This window comes from Procambarus clarkii, chromosome 8, assembly GCF_040958095.1.
Source record: "Procambarus clarkii isolate CNS0578487 chromosome 8, FALCON_Pclarkii_2.0, whole genome shotgun sequence".
Classification (NCBI taxonomy): Eukaryota; Metazoa; Arthropoda; class Malacostraca; order Decapoda; family Cambaridae; genus Procambarus; species Procambarus clarkii.
The window spans coordinates 36,997,580-37,024,460 of record NC_091157.1 but is presented as its reverse complement, the minus strand read 5'-3'; the positions used below and the strand labels follow the sequence as shown (position 1 = coordinate 37,024,460).

The 26,881-nt window shown below is 38.9% G+C and overlaps 1 protein-coding gene across 1 annotated transcript in view; it reads left to right on the top strand.

Annotated features, from left to right (window-relative positions):
- The first annotated feature begins 726 nt into the window (after positions 1 to 726).
- The window catches only part of LOC123751793 (zonadhesin-like), a 44,257-nt gene continuing 18,102 nt past the window's right edge, over positions 727 to 26,881 (top strand). The window contains exons 1-3 of the mRNA XM_069320199.1: positions 727 to 817; positions 2,227 to 2,868; positions 3,910 to 5,161. Of these exons, the coding sequence (XP_069176300.1) occupies positions 727 to 817; positions 2,227 to 2,868; positions 3,910 to 5,161 (1,985 nt within the window). The remainder of the gene's footprint in view (positions 818 to 2,226; positions 2,869 to 3,909; positions 5,162 to 26,881) is intronic.

Sequence of the window (26,881 nt, the reverse complement as noted above, 5' to 3'; positions counted from 1 at the left end):
CGACACTTCACGCGACACTGCGCTCAAGTGTCGCATCAGACTAGAAATAAAAATGAATTTTGGAGAATTGGTTTTTGAATTACCTCCAACAGTGAAAAGAAATGTACGAAAGATTGAGAAAATTCGTGTTAGAATTATTAATCTTACTTTTTCGGTCATATTTAATAGTATATGTCTACAGGAAAGACTGATACCAAAATATACTAATATATATATATATATATATATATATATATATATATATATATATATATATATATATATATATATATATATATATATATATATATATATATATATATATATAAAAGGGTTTATGCCTTTAACTATTTATTGTCCGGTGAAAAGACATACCATACCTCAGGCTGATACATCCCCGCAATATTATTATTATTAATATTTTCATTGTTAATTGCTTAAGTCTTTAATAAAGAATAAATTTATATAATGTATATACTTTTTCCCTCGTTTATAGAGGACAGAGGAAATGTGAAGTTTGTCAAATTGTCCAGTGATTGATGATGACTGTCACCTGCATGGGAGGGGGGTGAGGGGGAGGGGGGAGGTGCGACATACGACCCCACCACCTTAATTCTAACACAGGTTACTCAATCGCAGGAAGTCAAAGACTACACATCGGTCCTGAGTGCTCTGCCAGCCTGTGGTGGTGGTATGTGGCGTGTCCTGCTATGTGGATGGAGGGGGAGGGGATGGACAGGACTGAATATGGTAGAGGCAGATGTTGACATTCACAACAGTTGTGCCTTAACCTTCGAAGAGGTGACCCCATGTGGTCATGTGGTGTCACTTCTCAGACGTATGTGGTGGGTATGAGCCGCATATCCTTAGCGCTCTGGAAGCAGAGCAGGGGGAAGGGGTTGCTGAACACCCCTCGGGTCTGTCATGAAAACTAATCACCCGCGGTGACCCACACCAGAGGCAAAGAATTGGTAAAATATTTACACTACATAAAACAGAAACCAGAATGAGAGACCAGCGCTATCATTCAAAGCTTCCTCCTTCTCCCCTCCCTTGCCCTCTCCCCCTACCCCCTCCTTCACATGCCATACCCCTAACCAGCCATCTTATGAGCCTGGTCTCCTACCCTGTCAGGGGTAGGGGGTCCTCCCTCCTCAACATATCTCAACATATCCTACATACTCATATTTAACTATATATATAATATATATATATATATATATATATATATATATATATATATATATATATTAGTATATTTTGGTAGCAGTCTTTCCTGTAGACATATTTTATTAAATATGACCGAAAAAGTAAGATTAATAATTCTAACACGAATTTTCTCAATCTTTCGTACATTATGCTTCACTGTTGGAGGTAAATCAAAAATCACTTCTCCAAAATTCATTTTTATTTCTAGTCTGACGCGACACGGGCGCGTTTCGTAAAACTTATTACATTTTCAAAGACTTCACAAATACACAACTGATTAGAACTTGCGTTTCCCTGATTTTATATCTACATTTGAGTGAGGTGGGAAGGGTGATGTGGCATTACATTTGAGTAAGGTGGGAAGGATGATGTGGCATTAGAGGATATTAATAGGGTATTAAAAGTATCAACACAAGACAGAACACGAAACAATGGATATTGAATAGAAGTGTTTGTAGAAAGCCTATTGGTCCATATTTCTTGATGCTTCTATATTGGAGCGGAGTCTTGAGGTGGGTAGAATATAGTTGTGCAATAATTGGCTGTTGATTGCTGGTGTTGACTTCTTGATGTGTAGTGCCTCGCAAACGTCTAGCCGCCTGCTATCGCTGTATCTATCGATGATTTCTGTGTTGTTTACTAGGATTTCTCTGGCGATGGTTTGGTTATGGGAAGAGATTATATGTTCCTTAATGGAGCCCTGTTGTTTATGCATCGTTAAACGCCTAGAAAGAGATGTTGTTGTCTTGCCTATATACTGGGTTTTTTGGAGCTTACAGTCCCCAAGTGGGCATTTGAAGGCATAGACGACGTTAGTCTCTTTTAAAGCGTTCTGTTTCGTGTCTGGAGAGTTTCTCATGAGTAGGCTGGCCGTTTTTCTGGTTTTATAGTAAATCGTCAGTTGTATCCTCTGATTTTTGTCTGTAGGGATAACGTTTCTATTAACAATATCTTTCAGGACCCTTTCCTCTGTTTTATGAGCTGTGGAAAAGAAGTTCCTGTAAAATAGTCTAATAGGGGGTATAGGTGTTGTGTTAGTTGTCTCTTCGGAGGTAGTAGACACGGAACACCCGCCAGTAGACACGGAACACTCGCCAGCAGACACGGAACACTTGCCAGTAGACACGGAACACTTGCCAGTAGACACGGAACACCCACCAGTAGACACGGAACACCCGCCAGTAGACACGGAACACCCGCCAGTAGACACGGAACACCTGCCAGTAGACACGGAACACCCGCCAGTAGACACGGAACACCCGCCAGTAGACACGGAACACCCGCCAGTAGACACGGAACACCCGCCAGCAGACACGAAACACTCGCCAGTAGACACGGAACACCCGCCAGTAGACACGGAACACCCGCCAGTAGACACGGAACACCCGCCAGTAGACACGGAACACCCGCCAGCAGACACGGAACACTCGCCAGTAGACACGGAACACCCGCCAGTAGACACGGAACACTCGCCAGCAGACACGGAGCACTCGCCAGTAGACACGGAACACCCGCCAGTAGACACGGAACACTCGCCAGCAGACACGGAACACTCGCCAGTAGACACGGAACACCCGCCAGTAGACACGGAACACTCGCCAGTAGACACGGAACACTCGCCAGCAGACACGTGGATAAGGGAGTATCTAAGCAATAGGAAGCAGAGAGTTACGGTGAGGGGTGAGACCTCCGATTGGCGTGAAGTCACCAGTGGAGTCCCACAGGGCTCTGTACTCGGTCCTATCTTGTTTCTGATATATGTAAATGATCTCCCGGAGGGTATCGATTCATTTCTCTCAATGTTTGCGGACGATGCTAAAATTATGAGAAGGATTAAAACAGAAGAGGACTGTTTGAGGCTTCAAGAAGACCTAGACAAGCTGAAGGAATGGTCGAACAAATGGTTGTTAGAGTTTAACCCAACCAAATGTAATGTAATGAAGATAGGTGTAGGGAGCAGGAGGCCAGATACAAGGTATCATCTGGGAGAGGAAATTCTTCAGGAGTCAGAGAAGGAAAAAGACTTGGGGGTTGATATCACGCCAGACCTGTCTCCTGCAGCACATATCAAGCGGATAACATCAGCGGCATATGCCAGGCTGGCCAACATACGAACGGCATTCAGAAACTTGTGTAAAGAATCATTCAGAACTTTGTATACCACATATGTCAGGCCAATCCTGGAGTATGCAGCCCCAGCATGGAGTCCATATCTAGTCAAGGATAAGACTAAACTGGAAAAGGTTCAAAGGTTTGCCACCAGACTAGTACCCGAGCTGAGAGGTATGAGCTACGAGGAGAGACTACGGGAATTAAACATCACTTCGCTGGAAGACAGAAGAGTTAGGGGGGACATGATCACCACATTCAAGATTCTGAAGGGGATTGATAGGGTAGATAAAGACAGTCTATTTAACACAAGGGGAACACGCACAAGGGGACACAGGTGGAAACTGAGTGCCCAAATGAGCCACAGAGATATTAGAAAGAACTTTTTTAGTGTCAGAGTGGTTGACAAATGGAATGCATTAGGGGGTGATGTGGTGGAGGCTCACTCCATACACAGTTTCAAGTGTAGATATGACAGAGCCCGATAGGCTCAGGAATCTGTACACCTGTTGATTGACGGTTGAGAGGCGGGACCAAAGAGCCAGAGCTCAACCCCCGCAAACACAACTAGGTGAGTACAACTAGGTGAGTACACGGAACACTCGCCAGCAGACACGGAACACTCGCCAGCAGACACTGAACACTTGCCAGTAGACACGGAACACTCGCCAGCAGACACGGAACACTTGCCAGTAGACACGGAACACTTGCCAGTAGACACGGAACACCCGCCAGTAGACACGGAACACCCGCCAGTAGACACGGAACACCCGCCAGTAGACACGGAACACCCGCCAGTAGACACGGAACACCCGCCAGTAGACACGGAACACCCGCCAGTAGACATGGAACACCCGCCAGTAGACATGGAACACCCGCCAGTAGACACGGAACACCCGCCAGTAGACATGGAACACCCGCCAGTAGACACGGTACACTCGCCAGCTGACACGGAACACTTGCCAGTAGACACGGAACACTTGCCAGTAGACACGGAACACCCGCCAGTAGACACGGAACACCCGCCAGTAGACACGGAACACCCGCCAGTAGACATGGAACACCCGCCAGTAGACATGGAACACCCGCCAGTAGACACGGAACACTCGCCAGTAGACACGGAACACCCGCCAGTAGACACGGAACACTCGCCAGCAGACACGGAACACTTGCCAGTAGACACGGAACACTGGCCAGTAGACACGGAACACCCGCCAGTAGACACGGAACACCCGCCAGTAGACACGGAACACCCGCCAGTAGACACGGAACACCCGCCAGTAGACACGGAACACCCGCCAGTAGACACGGAACACCCGCCAGTAGACACGGAACACCCGCCAGCAGACACGAAACACTCGCCAGTAGACACGGAACACCCGCCAGTAGACACGGAACACCCGCCAGTAGACACGGAACACCCGCCAGTAGACACGGAACACCCGCCAGCAGACACGGAACACTCGCCAGTAGACACGGAACACCCGCCAGTAGACACGGAACACTCGCCAGCAGACACGGAGCACTCGCCAGTAGACACGGAACACCCGCCAGTAGACACGGAACACTCGCCAGCAGACACGGAACACTCGCCAGTAGACACGGAACACCCGCCAGTAGACACGGAACACTCGCCAGTAGACACGGAACACTCGCCAGCAGACACGGAACACTCGCCAGCAGACACTGAACACTTGCCAGTAGACACGGAACACTCGCCAGCAGACACGGAACACTTGCCAGAAGACACGGAACACTCGCCAGCAGACACGAAACACTCGCCAGAAGACACGGAACACCCGCCAGGAAACATGGAACACCTGCCAGTAGACACGGAACACCCGCCAGCAGACACGGAACACTCGTCAGCAGACACGGAACACCCGCCAGGAGACATGGAACACCTGCCAGCAGACAGGCTACACCCGCCAGCAGACAGGCTACACCCGCCAGCAGACACGCTACACCAGCCAGCAGACACGCTACACCCACCAGCAGACACGCTACACCCACCAGCAGACACGCTACACCCACCAGCAGACAGGCTACACCCGCCAGCAGACACCCACCTGAGCGTAGACGAGAAGTGTGTGCTGGGTGTTGACACTCCTCAGTGGGCCGGAGACACAGTGCACCATGAAGCCGTGGGCTGTGTGGTTGGTCACTCTACAGCTGTGTACCGGGCCGGGGCGACCTGTAGGGCGGGAGTAAGGACAACCACGGTGAGACACCACCCACCAGTATGAAAGGAACAGGGAGAGATAGTGAGATTAAAGAGGTAAAATAGACAGGGAGAGGGTAAGGTCAGAGGAGTGAAAGGTACAAGGGGAAACGGATGGAAATAGAAAGCAGAGTTAGAGACCGAGAAGAAAGATAATGGAAAATGAAGAAAATAATTTAGTAAGATGGAAAGAGGCAGAAGAAAGAAAAGACAAAGAGCAGGAAACAAATAAAAGGGAAAGAGAGGGTAAAGAGGGAGAGAGGAAGAATGAAAAACACTAAAATTGAATACCATCATATATATGTTTTAGGAGAAAAAGTTACATGTAAGAAGAAAGCAACATAGGATGACGAATATATATATATATATATATATATATATATATATATATATATATATATATATATATATATATATATATATATATATTCGTCATATATATATATATATAAAATATATATATATATATATATATATATATATATAGACCATTGTTTCTCGCCGGCACCTGGGATCGAACCCAGGACCACAGGATCACAAGTCCAGCGTGCTGTCCGCTCGCCGACCGGCTCCCCAACCGATATGAGTTATTACAACGTGTTACGAAGAAGGTGAAGAACGTGTTACCTGAGTAACCAATGACAAAGGCATCACTCTGTGTACTGTGATGAAGAAGCCTGCATCAGAGTGCAAGAGCAAATGGAAACGTTGCATTATTTGGATCATTCCCCACCACTTAACATATATATATATATATATATATATATATATATATATATATATATATATATATATATATATATATATATATATATATATATATATATATATATATATATATATATATATATATATATATATATATATAATGAAGAGAGTTGAGAAGAGAGTCGACAAATAAAGTGGGAGAGAGTGACAGAGAAAAAGGAATGTGGACGATGATTGATAACACGGTGACGACCAAAAGATAACATTGATGTAGGTGAAGGGAAAGAGATAGGAGGCGGCGGAACAAGAAATGGTACATGTAAGAGGTAGAGAGAGAGACAGTTAGAACGATACGATAGAGCAAGAAGGAGATGATAACGGCAGGATACAATGGCACTACGATGATGAAGGTAGAAAGCAATCAGGGGATGATAAACATAAGAAGCAGTGATGGAGGATAAAGATAGGGAACAACGAGGGAGGATAAAGATAGAGAGCAATGAGGGAGGATAGAGATAGGGAGCAATGAGAGAGGATAAAGATAGGGAGCAATGAAGGAGGATAAAGACAGGGAGCAAAGAGAGATGATAAAGACAGGAAGCGGTGAGGGAACGATAAAGACAGGAAGCAGTGAAGGGAAGACGGAAGAGAGAAAGTGAATAAAATAATTACACTGAAAATGCCAAATAATTTTACAATAATAATCAAACGCATAACAAATGTAATTCCAAAACATAAAAAATCATAGTCGAATGAAATAAATTTACTGAACTCAATATTGACTCACCACTGAGCAATTAAACAAATGCTGCTTTTCATTTCGGTATTTCATGTAGAAACCAAATATTTCGTGCAAACTCCTTAAAATTCAATTACAAAAATACCAATTTGTGGTTTAGAAGAAGTAGTACATTCATTATATATATATATATAAATATATATATATATATATATATATATATATATATATATATATATATATATATATATATATATATATATATGTCGTACCTAGTAGCCAGAACGCACTTCTCGGCCTACTATGCAAGGCCAAATTTGCCTAATAAGCCAAGTTTTCCTGAAATAATATATTTTCTCTAATTTTTTTCTTATGAATTGATAAAGCTATCCATTTCATTATGTATGAGGTCAATTTTTTTTTATTGGAGTTAAAATTAACGTAGATATATGACCGAACCTAACCAACCCTACCTAACATAACCTAACCTAACTTCATAGGTTAGGTTAGGTTAGGTAGCCGAAAAAGTTAGGTTAGGTTAGGTTAGGTAGTCGAAAAACAATTAATTCATGAAAACTTGGCTTATTAGGCAAATTTGGCCTTGCATAGTAGGCTGAGAAGTGCGTTCTGGCTATTAGGTACGACATATATATATATATATATATGTCGTACCTAGTAGCCAGAACTCACTTCTCAGCCTACTATTCAAGGCCCGATTTGCCTAATAAGCCAAGTTTTCCTGAATTAATATATTTACTATAATTTTTTTCTTATGAAATGATAAAGCAACCCTTTTCTCTATGTATGAGGTCAATTTTTTTTTATTGGAGTTAAAATTAACGTAGATATATGACCGAACCTAACCAACCCTACCTAACCTAACCTAACCTATATTTATAGGTAAGGTTAGGTTAGGTAGCCAAAAAAAGCTAGGTTAGGTTAGGTTAGGTAGGTTAGGTAGACGAAAAAACATTAATTCATGAAAACTTTGCTTATTAGGCAAATCGGGCCTTGAATAGTAGGCTGAGAAGTGCGTTCTGGCTATTAGGTACGACATATATATATATATATATATATATATATATATATATATATATATATATATATATATATATATATATATTTATATATATATATATATATATATATATATATATATATATATATATATATATATATATATATATATATATATATCGTACCTAGTAGCCAGAACGCGCTTCTCAGCCTACTATGCAAGGCCGGATTTGCATAATAAGCCTAGTTTTCATGAAATATTTGTTTTTCGACTACCTAACCTACCTAACCTAACCTAACCTAACTTTTTCGGCTACCTAACCTAACCTAACCTATAAAGATAGTTTAGGTTAGGTTAGGTAGGGTTGGTTAGGTTTGGTCATATATCTACATTAATTTTACCTCCAATAAAATAAAATTGACCTCATACATAATGAAATGGGTAGCTTTATCATTTCATAAGAGAAAAATTAGAGAAAAAATATTAATTCACTAAAACGTGGCTTATTAGGCAGATTGGGCCTTGCATAGTAGGCTGAGAAGTGCGTTCTGGCTGCTAGGTACGACATATATATATATATATATATATATATATATATATATATATATATATATATATATATATATATATATATATATATATATATATATATATAAATATATATATATATATATATATATATATGTCGTACCTAGTAGCCAGAACTCACTTATCAGCCTACTATTCAAGGTCCGATTTGCCTAATAAGCCAAGTTTTCCTGAATTAATTTATTTACTATAATTTTTTTCTTATGAAATGATAAAGCTACCCTTTTCACTATGTATGAGGTCAATTTTTTTTTATTGGAGTTAAAATTAACGTAGATATATGACCGAACCTAACCAACCCTACCTAACCTAACCTAACCTATATATATAGGTAAGGTTAGGTTAGGTAGCCAAAAAAAGCTAGGTTAGGTTAGGTTAGGTAGGTTAGGTAGACGAAAAAACATTAATTCATGAAAACTTGGCTTATTAGGCAAATCGGGCCTTGCATAGTAGGCTGAGAAGTGAGTTCTGGCTACTAGGTACGACATATATATATATATATATATATATATATATATATATATATATATATATATATATATATATATAAAATTGACCTCATACATATAGAAATGGGTAGCTTTATCATTTCATAAGAAAAAAATTAGAGAAAATATATTAATTCAGTAAAACTTGGCTTATATATATATATATATATATATATATATATATATATATATATATATATATATATATATATATATATATATATATATATATATATATATATATATATATATATATATATGTCGTACCTAGTAGCCAGACCGACTTCTCAGCCTACTATGCAAGGCCCGATTTGCCTAATAAGCCAACTTTTCATGAATTAATTGTTTTTCGACTACCTAACCTACCTAACCTAACCTAACTTTTTCGGCTACCTAACCTAACCTAACCTATAAAGATAGGTTAAATTAGGTTAGGTAGGGTTGGTTAGGTTCGGTCATATATCTACGTTAATTTTAACTCCAATAAAAAAAAATTGACCTCATACATAATGAAATGGGTAGCTTTATCATTTCATAAGAAAAAAATTAGAGAAAATATATTAATTCAGGAAAACTTGGCTTATTAGGCAAATCGGGCCTTGCATAGTAGACCGAGAAGTGCGTTCTGGCTACTAGGTACGACATATATATATATGTCGTACCTAGTAGCCTGAACGCACTTCTTGGCCAAGTAGGCAAGGCCCAATTTGCCTAATAAGCCAAGTTTTCCTGAATTAATATATTTTCTCTAATTTTTTTCTTATGAAATGATAAGGCTACCCATTTCATTATGAATAAGGTTAATTTTTTGTTATTGGAGTTAAAATTAACGTAGATATATGACCGAACCTAACCAACCCTACCTAACCTAACCTAACCTAACCTATCTTTATAGGTTAGGTTAGGTTAGGTTAGGTAGCCGAAAAAGTTAGGTTAGGTTAGGTTAGGTAGGTTAGGTAGTCGAAAAAACATTAATTCATGAAAACTTGGCTTATTAGGCAAATCAGGCCTTGCATAGTAGGCTGAGAAGTGCATTTTGGCTACTAGGTACGACATATATATATATATATATATATATATATATATATATATATATATATATATATATATATATATATATATATGTCGTACCTAGTAGCCAGAACTCACTTCTCAGCCTACTATTCAAGGCCCGATTTGCCTAATAAGCCAAGTTTTCCTGAATTAATATATTTACTATAATTTTTTTCTTATGAAATGATAAAGCAACCCTTTTCTCTATGTATGAGGTCAATTTTTTTTTATTGTAGTTAAAATTAACGTAGATATATGACCGAACCTAACCAACCCTACCTAACCTAACCTAACCTATATTTATAGGTAAGGTTAGGTTAGGTAGCCAAAAAAAGCTAGGTTAGGTTAGGTTAGGTAGGTTAGGTAGACGAAAAAACATTAATTCATGAAAACTTGGCTTATTAGGCAAATTGGGCCTTGAATAGTAGGCTGAGAAGTGCGTTCTGGCTATTAGGTACGACATATATATATATATATATATATATATATATATATATATATATATATATATGTCGTACCTAGTAGCCAGAACTCACTTTTTGGCCTACTATTCAAGGCCCGATTTGCCTAATAAGCCAAGTTTTCCTGAATTAATATATTTTTTCTAATTTTTTTCTTATGAAATGATAAAGCTACCCATTTCATTATGTATGAGGTCAATTTTTTTTATTGGAGTTAAAATTAACGTAGATATATGACCGAACCTAACCAACCCTACCTAACCTAACCTAACCTATCTTTATAGGTTAGGTTTGGTTAGGTAGCCGAAAAAGTTAGGTTAGGTTAGGTTAGGTAGGTTAGGTAGTCGAAAAACAATTAATTCATGAAAACTTGGCTTATTAGGCAAATCGGGCCTTGAATAGTAGGCCAAAAAGTGAGTTCTGGCTACTAGGTACGACATATATATATATATATATATATATATATATATATGTCGTACCTAGTAGCCAGAATGCACTTCTCAGCCTACTATGCAAGACCCGATTTGCCTAATAAGCCAAGTTTTCATGAATTAATGTTTTTTCGGATACCTAACCTACCTAACCTAACCTAACCTAACTTTTTCTGCTACCTAACCTAACCTAACATATAAAGATAGTTTAGGTTAGGTTAGGTAGGGTTGGTTAGGTTTGGTCATATATCTACATTAATTTTACCTCCAATAAAATAAAATTGACCTCATACATAATGAAATGGGTAGCTTTATCATTTCATAAGAGAAAAATTAGAGAAAAAATATTAATTCCCTAAAACGTGGCTTATTAGGCAGATTGGGCCTTGCATAGTAGGCTGAGAAGTGCGTTCTGGCTGCTAGGTACGACATATATATATATATATATATATATATATATATATATATATATATATATATATATATATATATATATATATATATATATATATATATATATATATAAAATAGACCTCATACATATAGAAATGGGTAGCTTTATCATTTCATAAGAAAAAAAATTAGAGAAAATATATTAATTCAGTAAAACTTGGCTTATATATATATATATATATATATATATATATATATATATATATATATATATATATATATATATATATATATATATGTCGTACCTAGTAGCCAGACCGACTTCTCAGCCTACTATGCAAGGCCCGATTTGCCTAATAAGCCAACTTTTCATGAATTAATTGTTTTTCGACTACCTAACCTACCTAACCTAACCTAACCTAACTTTTTCGGCTACCTAACCTAACCTAACCTATAAAGATAGGTTAGATTAGGTTAGGTAGGGTTGGTTAGGTTCGGTCATATATCTACGTTAATTTTAACTCAAATAAAAAAAAATTGACCTCATACATAATGAAATGGGTAGCTTTATCATTTCATTAGAAAAAAATTTGAGAAAATATATTAATTCAGGAAAACTTGGCTTGTTAGGCAAATTTGGCCTTGCATAGCAGGCTGAGTACGACGTTCTGGCTACTAGGTAAAACATATATATATATATACATATATATATAAATATATATATATAAATATATATATAAATATATTTATATATATATATATATATATATATATATATATATATATATATATATATATATATATATATATATATATATATATATATATATATATATAATTTTAACTCCAATAAAAAAAAATTGACCTCATACATAATGAAATGGTAGCTTTATCATCTCATAAGAAAAAAATTGAGAAAATATAATAATTCAGGAAAACTTGGCTTATTAGGCAAATCGGGCTTTGCATAGTAGGCCGAGAAGTGCGTTCTGGCTACTAGGTACGACATATAATATATATATATATATATATATATATATATATATATATATATATATATATATATATATATATATATATATATATATATATATATATATATATATGTCGTACCTAATAGCCAGAACGCACTTCTCAGCCTACTATTCAAGGCCCGATTTGCCTAATAAGCCAAGTTTTCATGAATTAATGTTTTTTCGTCTACCTAACCTACCTAACCTAACCTAACCTAGCTTTTTTTGGCTACCTAACCTAACCTTACCTATAAATATAGGTTAGGTTAGGTTAGGTAGGGTTGGTTAGGTTCGGTCATATATCTACTTTAATTTTAACTCCAATAAAAAAAAATTGACCTCATACATAGAGAAAAGGGTTGCTTTATCATTTCATAAGAAAAAAATTATAGTAAATATATTAATTCAGGAAAACTTGGCTTATTAGGCAAATCGGGCCTTGAATAGTAGGCTGAGAAGTGAGTTCTGGCTACTAGGTACGACATATATATATATATATATATATATATATATATGTCGTACTTAGTAGCCAGAACGCAGTGCTTGGCCTACTATGCAAGGCCCGATTTGCCTAACAAGCCAAGTTTTCCTGAAATAATATATTTTCTCTAATTTTTTTCTTATGAAATGATAAAGCTAACCATTTCATTATGTATTTGGTCAATTTTTTTTTATTTGAGTTAAAATTAACGTAGATATATGACCGAAGCTAACCAACCCTACCTAACCTAACCTAACCTTTCTTTATAGGTTAGGTTAGGTTAGGTAGCCGAAAAAGTTAGGTTAGGTTAGGTTGTCGAAAAATAAATGATTCATGAAAACTTGGCTTATTAGGCAAATCGAGCCTTGCATAGTAGGCTGAGAAGTGCGTTCTAGCTTCTAGGTACGACATATATATATATATATATATATATATATATATATATATATATATATATATATATATATATATATATGTCGTACCTAGTAGCCAGAACGCACTTCTCAGCCTACTATGCAAGGCCCGATTTGCCTAATAAGCCAAGTTTTCCTGAATTAATATATTTTCTCTAATTTTTTTCTTATGAAATGATAAAGCTACCCATTTCATTATGTATGAAGTCAATTTACTTTATTGGAGTTAAAATTAACGTAGATATATGACCAAACCTAACCAACCCTACCTAACCTAACCTAACCTATCTTTATAGGTTAGGTTAGGTTAGGTAGCCGAAAAAGTTAGGTTAGGTTAGGTTAGGTAGGTTAGATAGTCGAAAAACAATTAATTCATGAAAACTTGGCTTATTAGGCAAATCGGGCCTTGCATAGTAGGCTGAGAAGTGCGTTCTGGCTATTAGGTACGACATATATATATATATATATATATATATATATATATATATATATATATATATATATATATATATATATATATATATATATATATATATATATATATATATTAGTATATTTTGGTAGCAGTCTTTCCTGTAGACATATATTATTAAATATGACCGAAAAAGTAAGATTAATAATTCTAACACGAATTTTCTCAATCTTTCGTACATTTATTTTCACTGTTGGAGGTAAATCAAAAATCAATTCTCCAAAATTCATTTTTATTTCTAGTCTGACGCGACACGAGCGCGTTTCGTAAAACTTATTTCATTTTCAAAGACTTTAGTTTACAAATACACAACTGAATAGAACTTACGCATCTCCGATTTTATATCTACATTTGAGTGAGGTGGATGGGGTGAGGTGGCATTAATAGGGTATTAATTTCATCAACACAAGACAGAACAAGAGGTGGCATTAATAGGGTATTAATTTCATCAACGCAAGACAGAACACGAAACAATGGGTATTGAATAGAAGTGTTTGTAGAAAGCCTATTGGTCCATAATTTTTTATGCTTCTATATTGGAGCGGAGTCTTGAGGTGGGTAGAATATAGTTGTGCATTAATTGGCTGTTGATTGCTGGTGTTGACCTCTTGATGTGTAGTGCCTCGCAAACGTCAAGCCGCCTGCTATCGCTGTATCTATCGATGATTTCTGTGTTGTTTACTAGGATTTCTCTGGCGATGGTTTGGTTGTGGGAAGAGATTATATGTTCCTTAATGGAGCCCTGTTGCTTATGCATCGTTAAACGCTTAGAAAGAAATGTTGTTGTCTTGCCTATATACTGGGTTTTTTGGAGCTTACGGTCCCCAAGAGGGCACTTGAAGGCATAGACGACATTAGTCTCTTTTAAAGCGTTCTGTTTTGTGTCTGGAGAGTTTCTCATGAGTAGGCTGGCCGTTTTTCTGGTTTTATAGTAAATCGTCAGTTGTATCCTCTGATTTTTGTCTGTAGGGATAACGTTTCTATTGACAATATCTTTCAGGACCCTTTCCTCCGTTTTATGAGCTGTGGAAAATAAGTTCCTGTAAAATAGTCTAATAGGGGGTATAGGTGTTGTGTTAGTTGTCTCTTCAGACGTTGCATGGCGTTTCACTTTCCTTCTTATGATGTCTTCGACGAAACCATTGGAGAAGCCGTTGTTGACTAGGACCTGCCTTACCCTACAGAGTTCTTCGTCGACTTGCTTCCATTCTGATCTGTGGCTGAGAGCACGGTCGAACTATGCGTTAACAACACTCCTCTTGTACCTGTCTGGGCGAAGCGACTCAACGGCCTGCTGACTCCTTATGTCCCTTGCGCCTTCAGCCTGAAGTCTCCAAAGGAATTTGTTGACTTACTGCGGGGCACACGGGCCACACGGATAAGAGCCTCGTTGGACGTAGAACCACTGTTCACCAACGTACCTGTGGACGAGACAATCGGGATGATAGCCGACAGAGTGTATCGTGATCTAGCCTGTACTCCTCTTGACATACCAGAAAATATCCTAAGAAAACTACTCCAAGCTTGTACTAAAGAGGCACCCTTCTTGAGCCCGGATGGGCACATGTATAAGCAAGTAGATGGGGTCGCCATGGGTTCTCCCCTAGGTGTCCTGTTTGCAAACTTCTACATGGGTACCATGGGGGCCTCGTAGCCTGGTGGATAGCGCGCAAAATTCGTAATTCTGTGCCGCGGGTTCGATTCCTGCACGAGGCAGAAACAAATGGGCCAAAGTTTCTTTCACCCTGAATGCCCCTGTTACCTATCAGTAAATAGGTACCTGAGAGTTAGTCAGCTGGCTTCCTTGGGGTGGAGGCTTGGTCGAGGACCGGGCCGCGGGGACACTAAAGCTCCGAAATCATCTCAAGATAACCTCAAGATAACCATCGAGCAAAAAGTCTTAGTCGACATGAACTTGAAACCGGCCATATACTGCAGGTATGTTGACGACATTTTTACACAGGTACCTGATGTCAGACATCTGCAGGAGCTGAAGGAGGTGTTTGAGCAGAGTTCCGTGCTGAGTTTTACTTACGAGATGGAAAAGGATGGGAAGCTGCCCTTTCTAGATGTAACAGTCATGGAAAAGAGTGGAGGTTTCCACACTGCAGTCTACACTAAGGAAACGAACATAGGAATGTGCCTAAATGCCAACAGCGACTGCCCAGACAGGTACAAGAGGAGTGTTGTTAACGCATATGTCGATCGTGCTCTCAGCTACAGCTCAGAATGGAAGCAAGTCGACGAAGAACTCTGCAGGGTAAGGCAGGTCCTAGTCAACAACGGCTTCTCCAATGGTTTCGTCTAACCTACCTAACCTAACCTAACCTAACTTTTTCGGGTACCTACCCTAACCTAACCTATAAAGATAGGTTAGGTTAGGTTAGGTAGGGTTGGTTAGCTTCGGTCATATATCCACGTTAATTTTAACTCCAATAAAATAAAATTGACCTCATACATAATGAAATGGGTAGCTTTATCATTTCATAAGAAACAAATTTGAGAAAATATATTAATTCAGGAAAACTTAGCTTATTAGGCAATTCGGGCCTTGCATAGTAGGCTGAGAAGTGCGTTCTGGCTACTAGGTACGACATATGTCTATATATATATATATATATATATATATATATATATATATATATATATATATATATATATATATATATATATATATATATATATATATTATATATATATATTTTTTTTTATATATACATATGTCCGGTCGTGATGGTCAAGTGGATTAAGGCGTCTTGTACATACCAGTTGCGTGGCTCCTGGGAGTATGGGTTCGAGTCACTTCTGGGGTGTGAGTTTTCAGTTGCATATTGTCCTGGGGACCATTCAGGCTTGTTCGCATTTGTGTTCCTCACGTGTGCCCCAAAGAATGAGGTGATTTGGTAAAATGCTATGCCCAAGATTACTATCCGAGTGCCGGCGGTGGGGTGGTTCAAATAGCCTCGGCTATCACCTCATTATGTCCGGTCGTGATGGTCAAGTGGATTAAGGCGTCTTGTACATACCAGTTGCGTGGCTCCTGGGAGTATGGGTTCGAGTCACTTCTGGGGTGTGAGTTTTCAGTTGCATATTGTCCTGGGGACCATTCAGGTTTGTTCGCATTTGTGTTCCTCACGTGTGCCCCAAAGAATGAGGTGATTTGGTAAAATGCTATGCCCAAGATTACTATCCGAGTGCCGGCGGTGGGGTGGTTCAAATAGCCTCGGCTATCACCTCATTATGTCCGGTCGTGATGGTCAAGTGGATTAAGGCGTCTTGTACATACCAGTTGCGTGGCTCCTGGGAGTATGGGTTCGAGTCACTTCTGGGGTGTGAGTTTTCAGTGATATATATATATATATATATATATATATATATATATATATATATATATATATATATATATATGCGAACAAGCCTGAATGGTCCCCAGGACAATATGCAACTGAAAACTCACACCCCAGAAGTGACTCGAACCCATACTCCCAGATGCCACGCAACTGGTATGTACAAGACGCCTTAATCCACTTGACCATCACGACCGGATATATATATATATATATATATATATATATATATATATATATATATATATATATATATATATATATATATATATATATATATATATATATATATATATATATATATATATATATATATATATATATATATATATATATATATATATATATATATATATATATATATATATACACTAGCTGTACCCACCACGCATTGCTGCAGCTTAGTCTGGTTAAATGGAAAAGGAAGACAAGAGAAAGCACATGTTTCAAATATGTTTAATTTCACAATGCTTCTGGGTATACAATATGTTTTGTTGTTCCATTGTCTGTGGAGATATAGATATTGTCTGGTTTGCCGACTCCAAAACACTTAACATATATAAAATATGGTCAATCCAATAAAATATAAACCAAAATATGGTTTATATTAATATATAAAATAAAATAATAAATAAATACCTATTATAGGTATAGGTTAAGTAATAATTGTAATTACGAAGCAATAAGATGCTTATCTAAACATACTAAGAAGGTTAGGTAAGGTCGGTGTTTTCTATGAAGCTTTTTTAAGGTAAACTAGTATGTTTAGTATGTCACATATGCACGTATTAATAAGTCAATATTGACTATACGAAAGTGCGAGAACGGGTTGTATTCGGGACAATACATGAGCTAAGTTTATGACATTTTGGGATCGAAATGCTGCCAGAATCAGTCTAATTAGGCAGGATTTACAGTTCCTCCTGGCGCATCTTAAAAGATTTTTCCAAACCCGTTATTTACAGTCTGAATTATTTTATTGTAAATGCCTTTTCACTCAAGCGTTAGCTCAGGAATATTTGATTGTATATACGACAACAAATCACTCATGTTGTAATTTTGTTCACGACGCAATTCTATATTGAACGAAGCAGCAGCAGATCGATTAGGTGACAGCATTTTCAATTGATTTAGAACTTTGTTCGCAAATTCTAAGCACAAATCTTCTATCATTATCAACGCTTCGCTGTAAATTTCTGCCGTGAAATCCATGTACATATATGAATTTTCCTTCATATTCAACGGATAATATCTTTAGCCATGTGCGATTTATATTTCTCCCATAACTCTGTTGGAGATGTAGGAGATCAGGCGATCAATATGATTGCAAACAATGCATAAATTTTATTTGGATGTGACTTGTTGGACGCGTCATTAATGCATACATCAGTGTCGGTCGTTCTCTAATAAATTCCGAGCTTGACATGCACTACGGAAAGTGGCAAGTGTAACGCCGTTGACAAATCTCAGTTGCTGGAAAGACGTTGGACCGTGCACATTTACCAACAGCATGCGAAGAAAGAAGCATTCATCTTGATTAGGATTCACGGTGTACAATCTGCCTATCGTAGTTTATTTGAATATTCCAGGTTGTCCGTCGACTCGATCTTCTCGTTTGCGTTGTTCAAATATTTTTCTACTGGCATTCTATGTGTAATACGTAGGCACTTCCGAATACAGCGGTGTTTTCGCAAACGCGTCATTTTGACATAATGTGAAGAAAGCAATTAACGTTCTAGCCGGATTCATAGCTGTTTGTTGTACATTTGCAGCTGTGAAATAAACATTTTGTCCATTTTCTTGTTTTCAAAACAAAAACAAAAAAAATACTACCGAAATATTTCAATTCAAACGCTGATTAATCGACACGGCTCAATTTCACCACCAATTACACTGAAAAATAAGAACAGTTAAAAAACGAAATGAAAAACAATGAAAAGAGAAACAAATAAGTTATACCCACGAAATGAATGGTACGGTAAATAACACAGCTCAATTCCAATGCAACGTCACACAAAATAACTAAATCAAAATGATAATAAATCAAAATCAATGAAAATTCAATTTATCTTTGCAATCGGAAACATTGAAATGGAACCGTAACATATAGTGTATTTCATGTGTTGCTCCTACGTGTAACAGATGGCACTGTTTTTCAAAACTCGCATACGTGGTTGATACCTGGTTGATGGGGTTCTGGGAGTTCTTCTACTCCCCAAGCCCGGCCCGAGGCCAGGCTTGACTTGTGAGAGTTTGGTCCACTAGGCTGTTGCTTGGAGCGGCCCGCAGGCCCACATACCCACCACAGCCCGGTCGGTCCGGCACTCCTTGGAGAAACTAGAAACATATCTAGTTTCCTCTTGAAAATGTCCACGGTTGTTCCGGCAATATTTCTTATGCTTGCTGGGAGGACGTTGAACAACCGCGGACCTCTGATGTTTATACAGTGTTCTCTGATTGTGCCTATGGCACCTCTGCTCTTCACTGGTTCTATTCTGCATTTTCTTCCATATCGTTCACTCCAGTACGTTGTTATTTTTCTGTGTAAATTTGGTACTTGGCCCTTCAGTATCTTCCAGGTGTATATTATTTGATATCTCTCTCGTCTTCTTTCTTGTGAGTACATTTGGAGGGCTTTGACACGATCCCAATAATTTAGGTGCTTTATTGCGTCTATGCGTGCCGTATATGTTCTCTGTATTCCCTTTATTTCAGCAATCTCTCCTGCTCTGAAAGGGGGAAGTGAGTACTGAGCAGTACTCAAGACGGGACAACACAAGTGCCTTGAAGAGTACAACCATTGTGATGGGATCCCTGGATTTGAAAGTTCCCGTAATCCATCCTATCATTTTTCTGGCTGTCGCAATATTTGCTTGGTTATGCTCCTTAAACGTTAGGTCGTCAGACATTATTATTCCCAAATCCTTTACTTGCTGTTTTCCTACTATGGGTACATTTGATTGTGTTTTGTACTTTGTATTATGTTTAAGGTCCTCATTTTTACCGTACCTGAGTACCTGGAATTTATCACTGTTAAACTTCATGTTATTTTCTGATGCCCAGTCGAAAACTTTATTAATATCAGCTTGAAGTTTTTCAATGTCTTCAGCCGAGGTAATTTTCATACTGATTTTTGTGTCATCTGCAAAGGATGATACGAAGCTGTGACTTGTATTTTTGTCTTTATCTGATATGAGAATAAGGAAAAGCAGCGGTGCAAGAACTGTACCCTGAGGTACAGAGCTTTTAACTGCACTTGGACTAGATTTTATATGGTTGACCGTTACTCGCAGAGTCCTGTTTGACAGAAAACTGAGTATCCAGCGTCCTACTTTACCGGTTATTCCCATTGACTTCATTTTGTGTGCTATAACGCCATGGTCACATTTATCGAAAGCCTTTGCGAAGTCCGTGTATATCACATCAGCATTCTGATTTTCTTCTAATGCCTCAGTGACTTTGTCGTAGTGCTCAAGTAGCTGTGAGAGGCACGATGTTCCCGCTCGAAATCCATGTTGGCCTGGGTTGTGAAGGTCATTGGTCTCCATGAAATTGGTGACCTGACTCCTAATCACTCTCTCAAATACTTTTATGATGTGCGATGTTAGTGCAACTGGTCTATAATTCTTTGCCAATGCTTTGCTCCCTCCCTTGTGTAGAGGGGCTATGTCTGCTACTTTAAGTGCATCTGGTATCTCCCCCGTGTCCAAGCTCTTCCTCCACACTATACTGAGTGCCTGTGCTACCGGCACTTTGCATTTCTTTATAAATATTGAATTCCATGAGTCTGGACCTGGGGTCGAGTGCATGGGCATGTTTTCAATTTCCCTGTCAAAATTTAGTGCGCTCGTATTTATATCAGTTATATTTACAGGGGTTTGAATATCCCGCATAAAGAAATTGTTTGGATCTTCCACCTTCATGTTGTTTATTGGAGTGCTAAACATGTCCTCATACTTCTTTTTTAGGATTTCACTAATTTCTTTGTCATCCTCCGTGTATGAACCTTCACTTGTACGAATAAGTCCAATACTGGCAGTGGTTTTTGCTTTTGATTTCGCATATGAGAAGAAATATTTTGGATTTTTTTTTATTTCCTGAATTGCTTTCTGTTCTAACTGCCTTTCTTCAGTTTCATATGAGTGTTTCAATTTCCGCTCGATTTCTTCAATCTCCCTATTTAAATTATTCCTTCTTTGACGGGAAAAAATTCGTGTCTGCATAAGCAGTTCCGTTATTTTTTCCTGCGTTTATAGTGTCGTCTGCATTCTCTTTCTACGTTAGATCTCTTTCTGGCTTTCCTCAAAGGAACATGTTTCAGACAGACTTGATACGCTTCTGAAGTCAGTTTTTCTATTCCTTCTGTAGGACTTGTATTACTTAGAACAGTTCCCCATGGAATGTTTGTAAGTTCCCTATTTATTATCTCCCAGTCTATCCTTTTATTATTAAAATTGAATTTACTGAATAGCCCCTCTCGCTTTATCAACGTTTTAGGTCTATTCTGAGTATTGATGGTCGTTTGCACTTCAATGAGCTTGTGATCTGAGTATGTGGTATCTGATATCGTAATGTCTCTGATAATGTCTTCATTGTTCGTAAAGACCAGATCTAGAATATTTTCATTTCTCGTTGGCTCCGATATCTGCTGATTGAGTGAAAATTTGTCACAGAATCTAAGTAGTTCTCTAATCTGTGGTTGGTTAGGCCTGATAGATTTCCTGGTATAATATTATTGTTTGCTGTTCTCCACCTGAGACTAGGCAAGTTGAAGTCACCTAGGAAGATAATATCAGGTATCGGGTTCTCCAAATTATCAAGGCTATTCTCTATTTTGCTTATCTGTTCTGTGAATTCCTCAGCCGTTGCATCTAGCGGTTTGTATATTAGAATAATCACTAAATTTATTTTCTCTATTTTCAATCCTAGTACCTCTACCACCTCATTTGTAACGTTTAGGAGCTCCGAGCATACAAGGTCTTCCTTAATATACAGACCCACTCCTCCATGTGACCTAATTTTCCTATCACACCTGTATAGGTTATATCCTGGAATCCAGATCTCACTGTCCAACAATTCCCCTGCATGGGTTACTGTGAAAGCTCCAAATACTGCATTTGACTCCGTGAGGAGGCCATTTATGAACTGTACTTTGTTGTTTGTTCTTGTTTTCAGTCCTTATATGTTGGCAAAGATGAATGAGGTTACTCTATTAGTGATAGTTTGAATGGGAGACTTTTTCGGCAAGCCCATTATTCGTGGACATAATGAGTTTGTTCTGACCAGTACTGATTGTTGTAGGGCAGTTGTCTGTCGTAGTTGTAGTTCCCTTTCGGTGGGTAATTGTATCTGTAATTCTGGAATGCAAGTGGATCTGGCATCCAGTTCCATACATTCTCCATACTGCTCCTTTTGAATTCTCTGCCGGTCTGGTATAAAAAATTTATAGAGTTTCCTCCAAATTCATTATCCTGCTTGCCACTCTTTATGTAGCGTTCCGTGCCTTTCACGTGAAAGTGTGGGCAGCTGAGGTCATAGCATTTTCTGTCCTCCAGTGAGGTTTGGCACATGTCAGGATGGAAAAACCTACATATTGATCCAAATCGACACTCACCTTTCCTAAGCATATTTAAACATTTTTTGGGATGTTGGTAACTGCATTCTAATCCTTTCTTATTACCAGCATATCTATGTCTGCATATGCCCTTTGCATAAAATTTGCATAAGTCTGTCCTTCTGTTCTGAATTGCTCTATCGGGAACCGTCGTAGTGTCTGTACCTATCGAGCTGCCAGTGCTGTCTGGTACACTTTCTAGTTTACTGTCATCTACATCCTGGCCTACTGAGTCAGAGTTTACAACTTCCTGAGTTTCCGCCTCAGTTTCATCCCTGACTATAGCCACCGCTCCTTGTATATTAGAATTGTTGTTGTTCCTTTCCCACTCCTTCTGGATGGCTGGTAGGCTTCCAATGAATGATGTTTTCCGATCATGCGTCATGTTATCTAGAAGGTTTTTTAGGATATTCCAAGCTGGCAGGTCATTTTTACACACCCAGAGCAAGTGGCCAGCTCTCAGTGCCGTAGTGTTACTCACTCCTGTACAAGCCGAATGGAATCTAGTCTTACAGATATAACATTCAATTCCCGTTACCTTCGTCTTTAAGGAGTTGTTACAGTGGCCACAAATTTGTTTATTTACTCCCATTTTGCCTTGTTTTGTTGTATGTATCTATATATTTATAATATTATATGTATATTGTATATTTGTAACAATATATATATATATATATATATATATATATATATATATATATATATATATATATATATATATATATATATATATATATATATATATATATATTTATATGTTTAATATTAATAATTTTATATTGTGATGATAATCTATTTCAAGAGAGATTGAGCCTGCTCTTCCCTACAAAGTACGTAAAAACAAAAGATAATATAGAAGATACGTCCAGCAAGTATCTCCAAAACGTTTTGCCCAGTGAGCAAAACGTATCCAGCACACCGGCACACCTGCTAGCTACCACCGCCGTAACCAGCTAACTGCTTGTCCTTTGCCTGCCTGTCGCTGATTGGCTGGTGTCCCGTCGCACCTGCCCTCCGCCCTCCGCCACAAGTTGATGTCTGGGCTGCAGTGCTTCAGTATTGTCAGAATATCTCAGTGCTCCTTGCAGTTGACATCTCTCGCTGGTAGACTAAGCCTTGGTTTTCGTGTACTAAGGGAGGTGGCAGCTCGAAGCCAATATTCCAGCTCCATTCATATTTATTTTGCTATCACTGTAACTCACTTGTCTTAACGTAACTTTTCATTTGCCAGTGATTATTCATATTATTTTGTTTGTTGACTTGTCTTTTATATTTTATGTGCTTAACTTTATTCATGTCTTGTTTTTCTAAAGTAATTAAAATTTCATTGTTAATTTACTTGTGTTTGTGTGTCTTCCCATTACCTTACCACAGACGAAAGCTCCAGCTTTTCTTTTTTTTCTATAATGTGACGAGGCCCTGCCCCTAGCTTTTGAAACAGCTGAACACCAACGCTTTACCGTCACAATATGTATACCGTATATTTGTAATATTATGCATGTTATTTTGTTCAAACTTTATGGCAGGTACTTAGCGTAGGGTAGCGAGGCTGGTCCCTGGTCGGTACAGGTGACCTCTTGTTGTCCCAGGTTGATGTCACCAGTTTCCAGTTACCCGATTTATAACAACTGATGCCGCCTCTTGCCACTATTCTATATTTCTCGTATTCTATATTTATAATATTCACTTCCAACTTATATGTTGTTGTGATACCCATTCCACATCACTGTTCCACGAATCACCGTTCACTATTTTATTTTTCCTAATACACGCATGTACACAAAGCCTCGTTCACTGGCTCACACGTGGTCTAACGTTTATTCTCTATTTAATACAAAGTTCTATTGCTAATGACTATTTTCAATTTTCCAGCGGGTCACTATGCACTTTGTTATGTCTGTAATCAGTAATCCACAGCAGTAGTCCTAAGAATCCCGGTTAATGTCACGATTTTAACGGAGCGCGCACGGAACGTCTGCACCCTCCCTCCGTCTGCATGCTTTTACGTCTGCATCTACGTTTGCATGCTTTTACCTTTCACAGGTGTGGCATCTAAATAGTAGGCATAGAAAAACACGCACATATTCGAATGGAACATTCTGTCAAAATTTCACAGCAATCGATTTAGAACTTTCGGAGATTACAGCGTGTGTTGCTATCACCCTACTGATGGCGCTGTTTTTCAGAAAAAAGCATGTTTTCTCCTGTCACAGGTGAGGCATGTATAGAGTAGGTATGTAAAAACACTCGCCTAATATAATACAATGTTATGTCAAAATTTCAAAGTAATCAGCAAAGAGGTTTCGAAGATTTCCTTCACATGAAAAACACAAGAAAAACACAGCTTTTCAAAAAAGTTCACACCCCAGAAGTGACTCGAATCCATACTGCCAGGAGCACTCTGCTGGCGTACAGGATCCATTAACCGCTCGACCAACACAATCGGACAAAAGAGGATGGTAGCCGAAACTATTTTCATCCCCCCGCCAGCACTCGATTGGTAATCTTGGGCATGGTATTTTATCAAATCCCCTCATTCTTTTGGGCACACGTGAGGAACACAAATGCGAACAAGCCTGAATGGTCCCCAGGACAATATGCAACTAAAAACTCACACCCCAGAAGTGACTCGAACCCATACTGCTAGCAGCAACGCAACTGGTATGTACAGGACGCCTTAATCCACTTGACCATCACGACCGGACATAAGGAAGTGATAGCCGAAGGTATTTGAACCACGTTCCCGCTGGCACTCGGATGGTAATCCTGGGCATAGCATTTTATCAAATCACCTCATTCTTTGGGGCACACGTGAGGAACACAAATGCGAACAAGCCTGAATGGTCCGCAGGACTATATGCAACTGAAAACTCAGTTGCATATGTGAGTTTTCAGTTGCATATAGTCCTGGGGACCATTCAGGCTTGTTTGAATGGACTGAATGGTCCTGGGGACCATTCAGACCATCAGGGAGGCAGCACTCAGGACCCTATTGCACCAGTGCAAATCGCAACAGACTACATTGCAACAGACGACCTGCTAGAGGCAATTAAAGCAACGTCAACCAGGACACTCACCCACATCCCAAAGGCCTCTCGCCCATTTGATGCCGGGAAATACACGGATCTCATCGGAAAAGTCAACAGAGGGTCAAATAACCTTGATGCACCTGATACCATCAAAGCCTGGCACAATCTGCTACTTTTTGGCAACGCATGCTTAGGTGTACCAGACAGAGGAGGCAAGACACTGGCCTCATCCATCAATAAAGCAATTAGAGATTTTCCTAGGGCTGACAACCTAGTCCGCCTCCCCAAACACACCAAACACCGCCGAGGCAGACCAAGTACGGCAATCAGCGACAACGGAAATTTAGGTACCCAAGTCAGCAAAACAATTGAATCGGGTAATACAGTCTGGGCACTCAAGTTGATCACAAGTGAGGACAAAATTTTGCCCAGGGATGAAACCACAGCCCAAGCACTGAGAGAAAAACACCCTCTCAGGGCCGTAGGTGGACCTCTCCCACAGGTCAGGGTCCCCCCTAACCAGGAACCTCTCGTCCTCCGGGAGTCAGAGGTTTATAAAGCTATCATTTCATTTCCCCCGGGCTCCTCAGGAGGCTACACATGGGTAAGACCTCAAGATGTGAAAGAAATGGTGAACCCTGTTCTTGGCCCAGCTGCAGAAGCGCTCCTGACAGAAATCACAACGTTTGTCAACAACTGCCTCGCAGAGTTAATCCCTGATGAAATCAAACCATTCTTCTTTGGTGCATCCCTATTTGCCCGGAAAAAGAAGGAGGGGAGGGATCAGACCCATTGCCGTTTGTAATACCCTTCGCCGCCTAGTTGCAAGGGCTGCCGTCAGAAGTATACGAATGGAAGCAGCCACCATGCTGCAACCCAACCAGCTGGGGTTTGGTGTCCCCCAAGGCTGTGAAGCAGCAGCCCATGCTGCACAAGCATACATTAACTCTCTTACTGAAGACCAAGCAGTAGTAAAATTAGATTTTAAAAACGCTTTCAACTCGATCAAAAGGGAAGTCCAGGAACATTGCCCAAGCATTCTCCTGTTTGTGTCAGCAGGCTACAGCAAAGACTCAACCCTCCTGTTTGGCAAACACGAAGTCACCTCAGCAGAG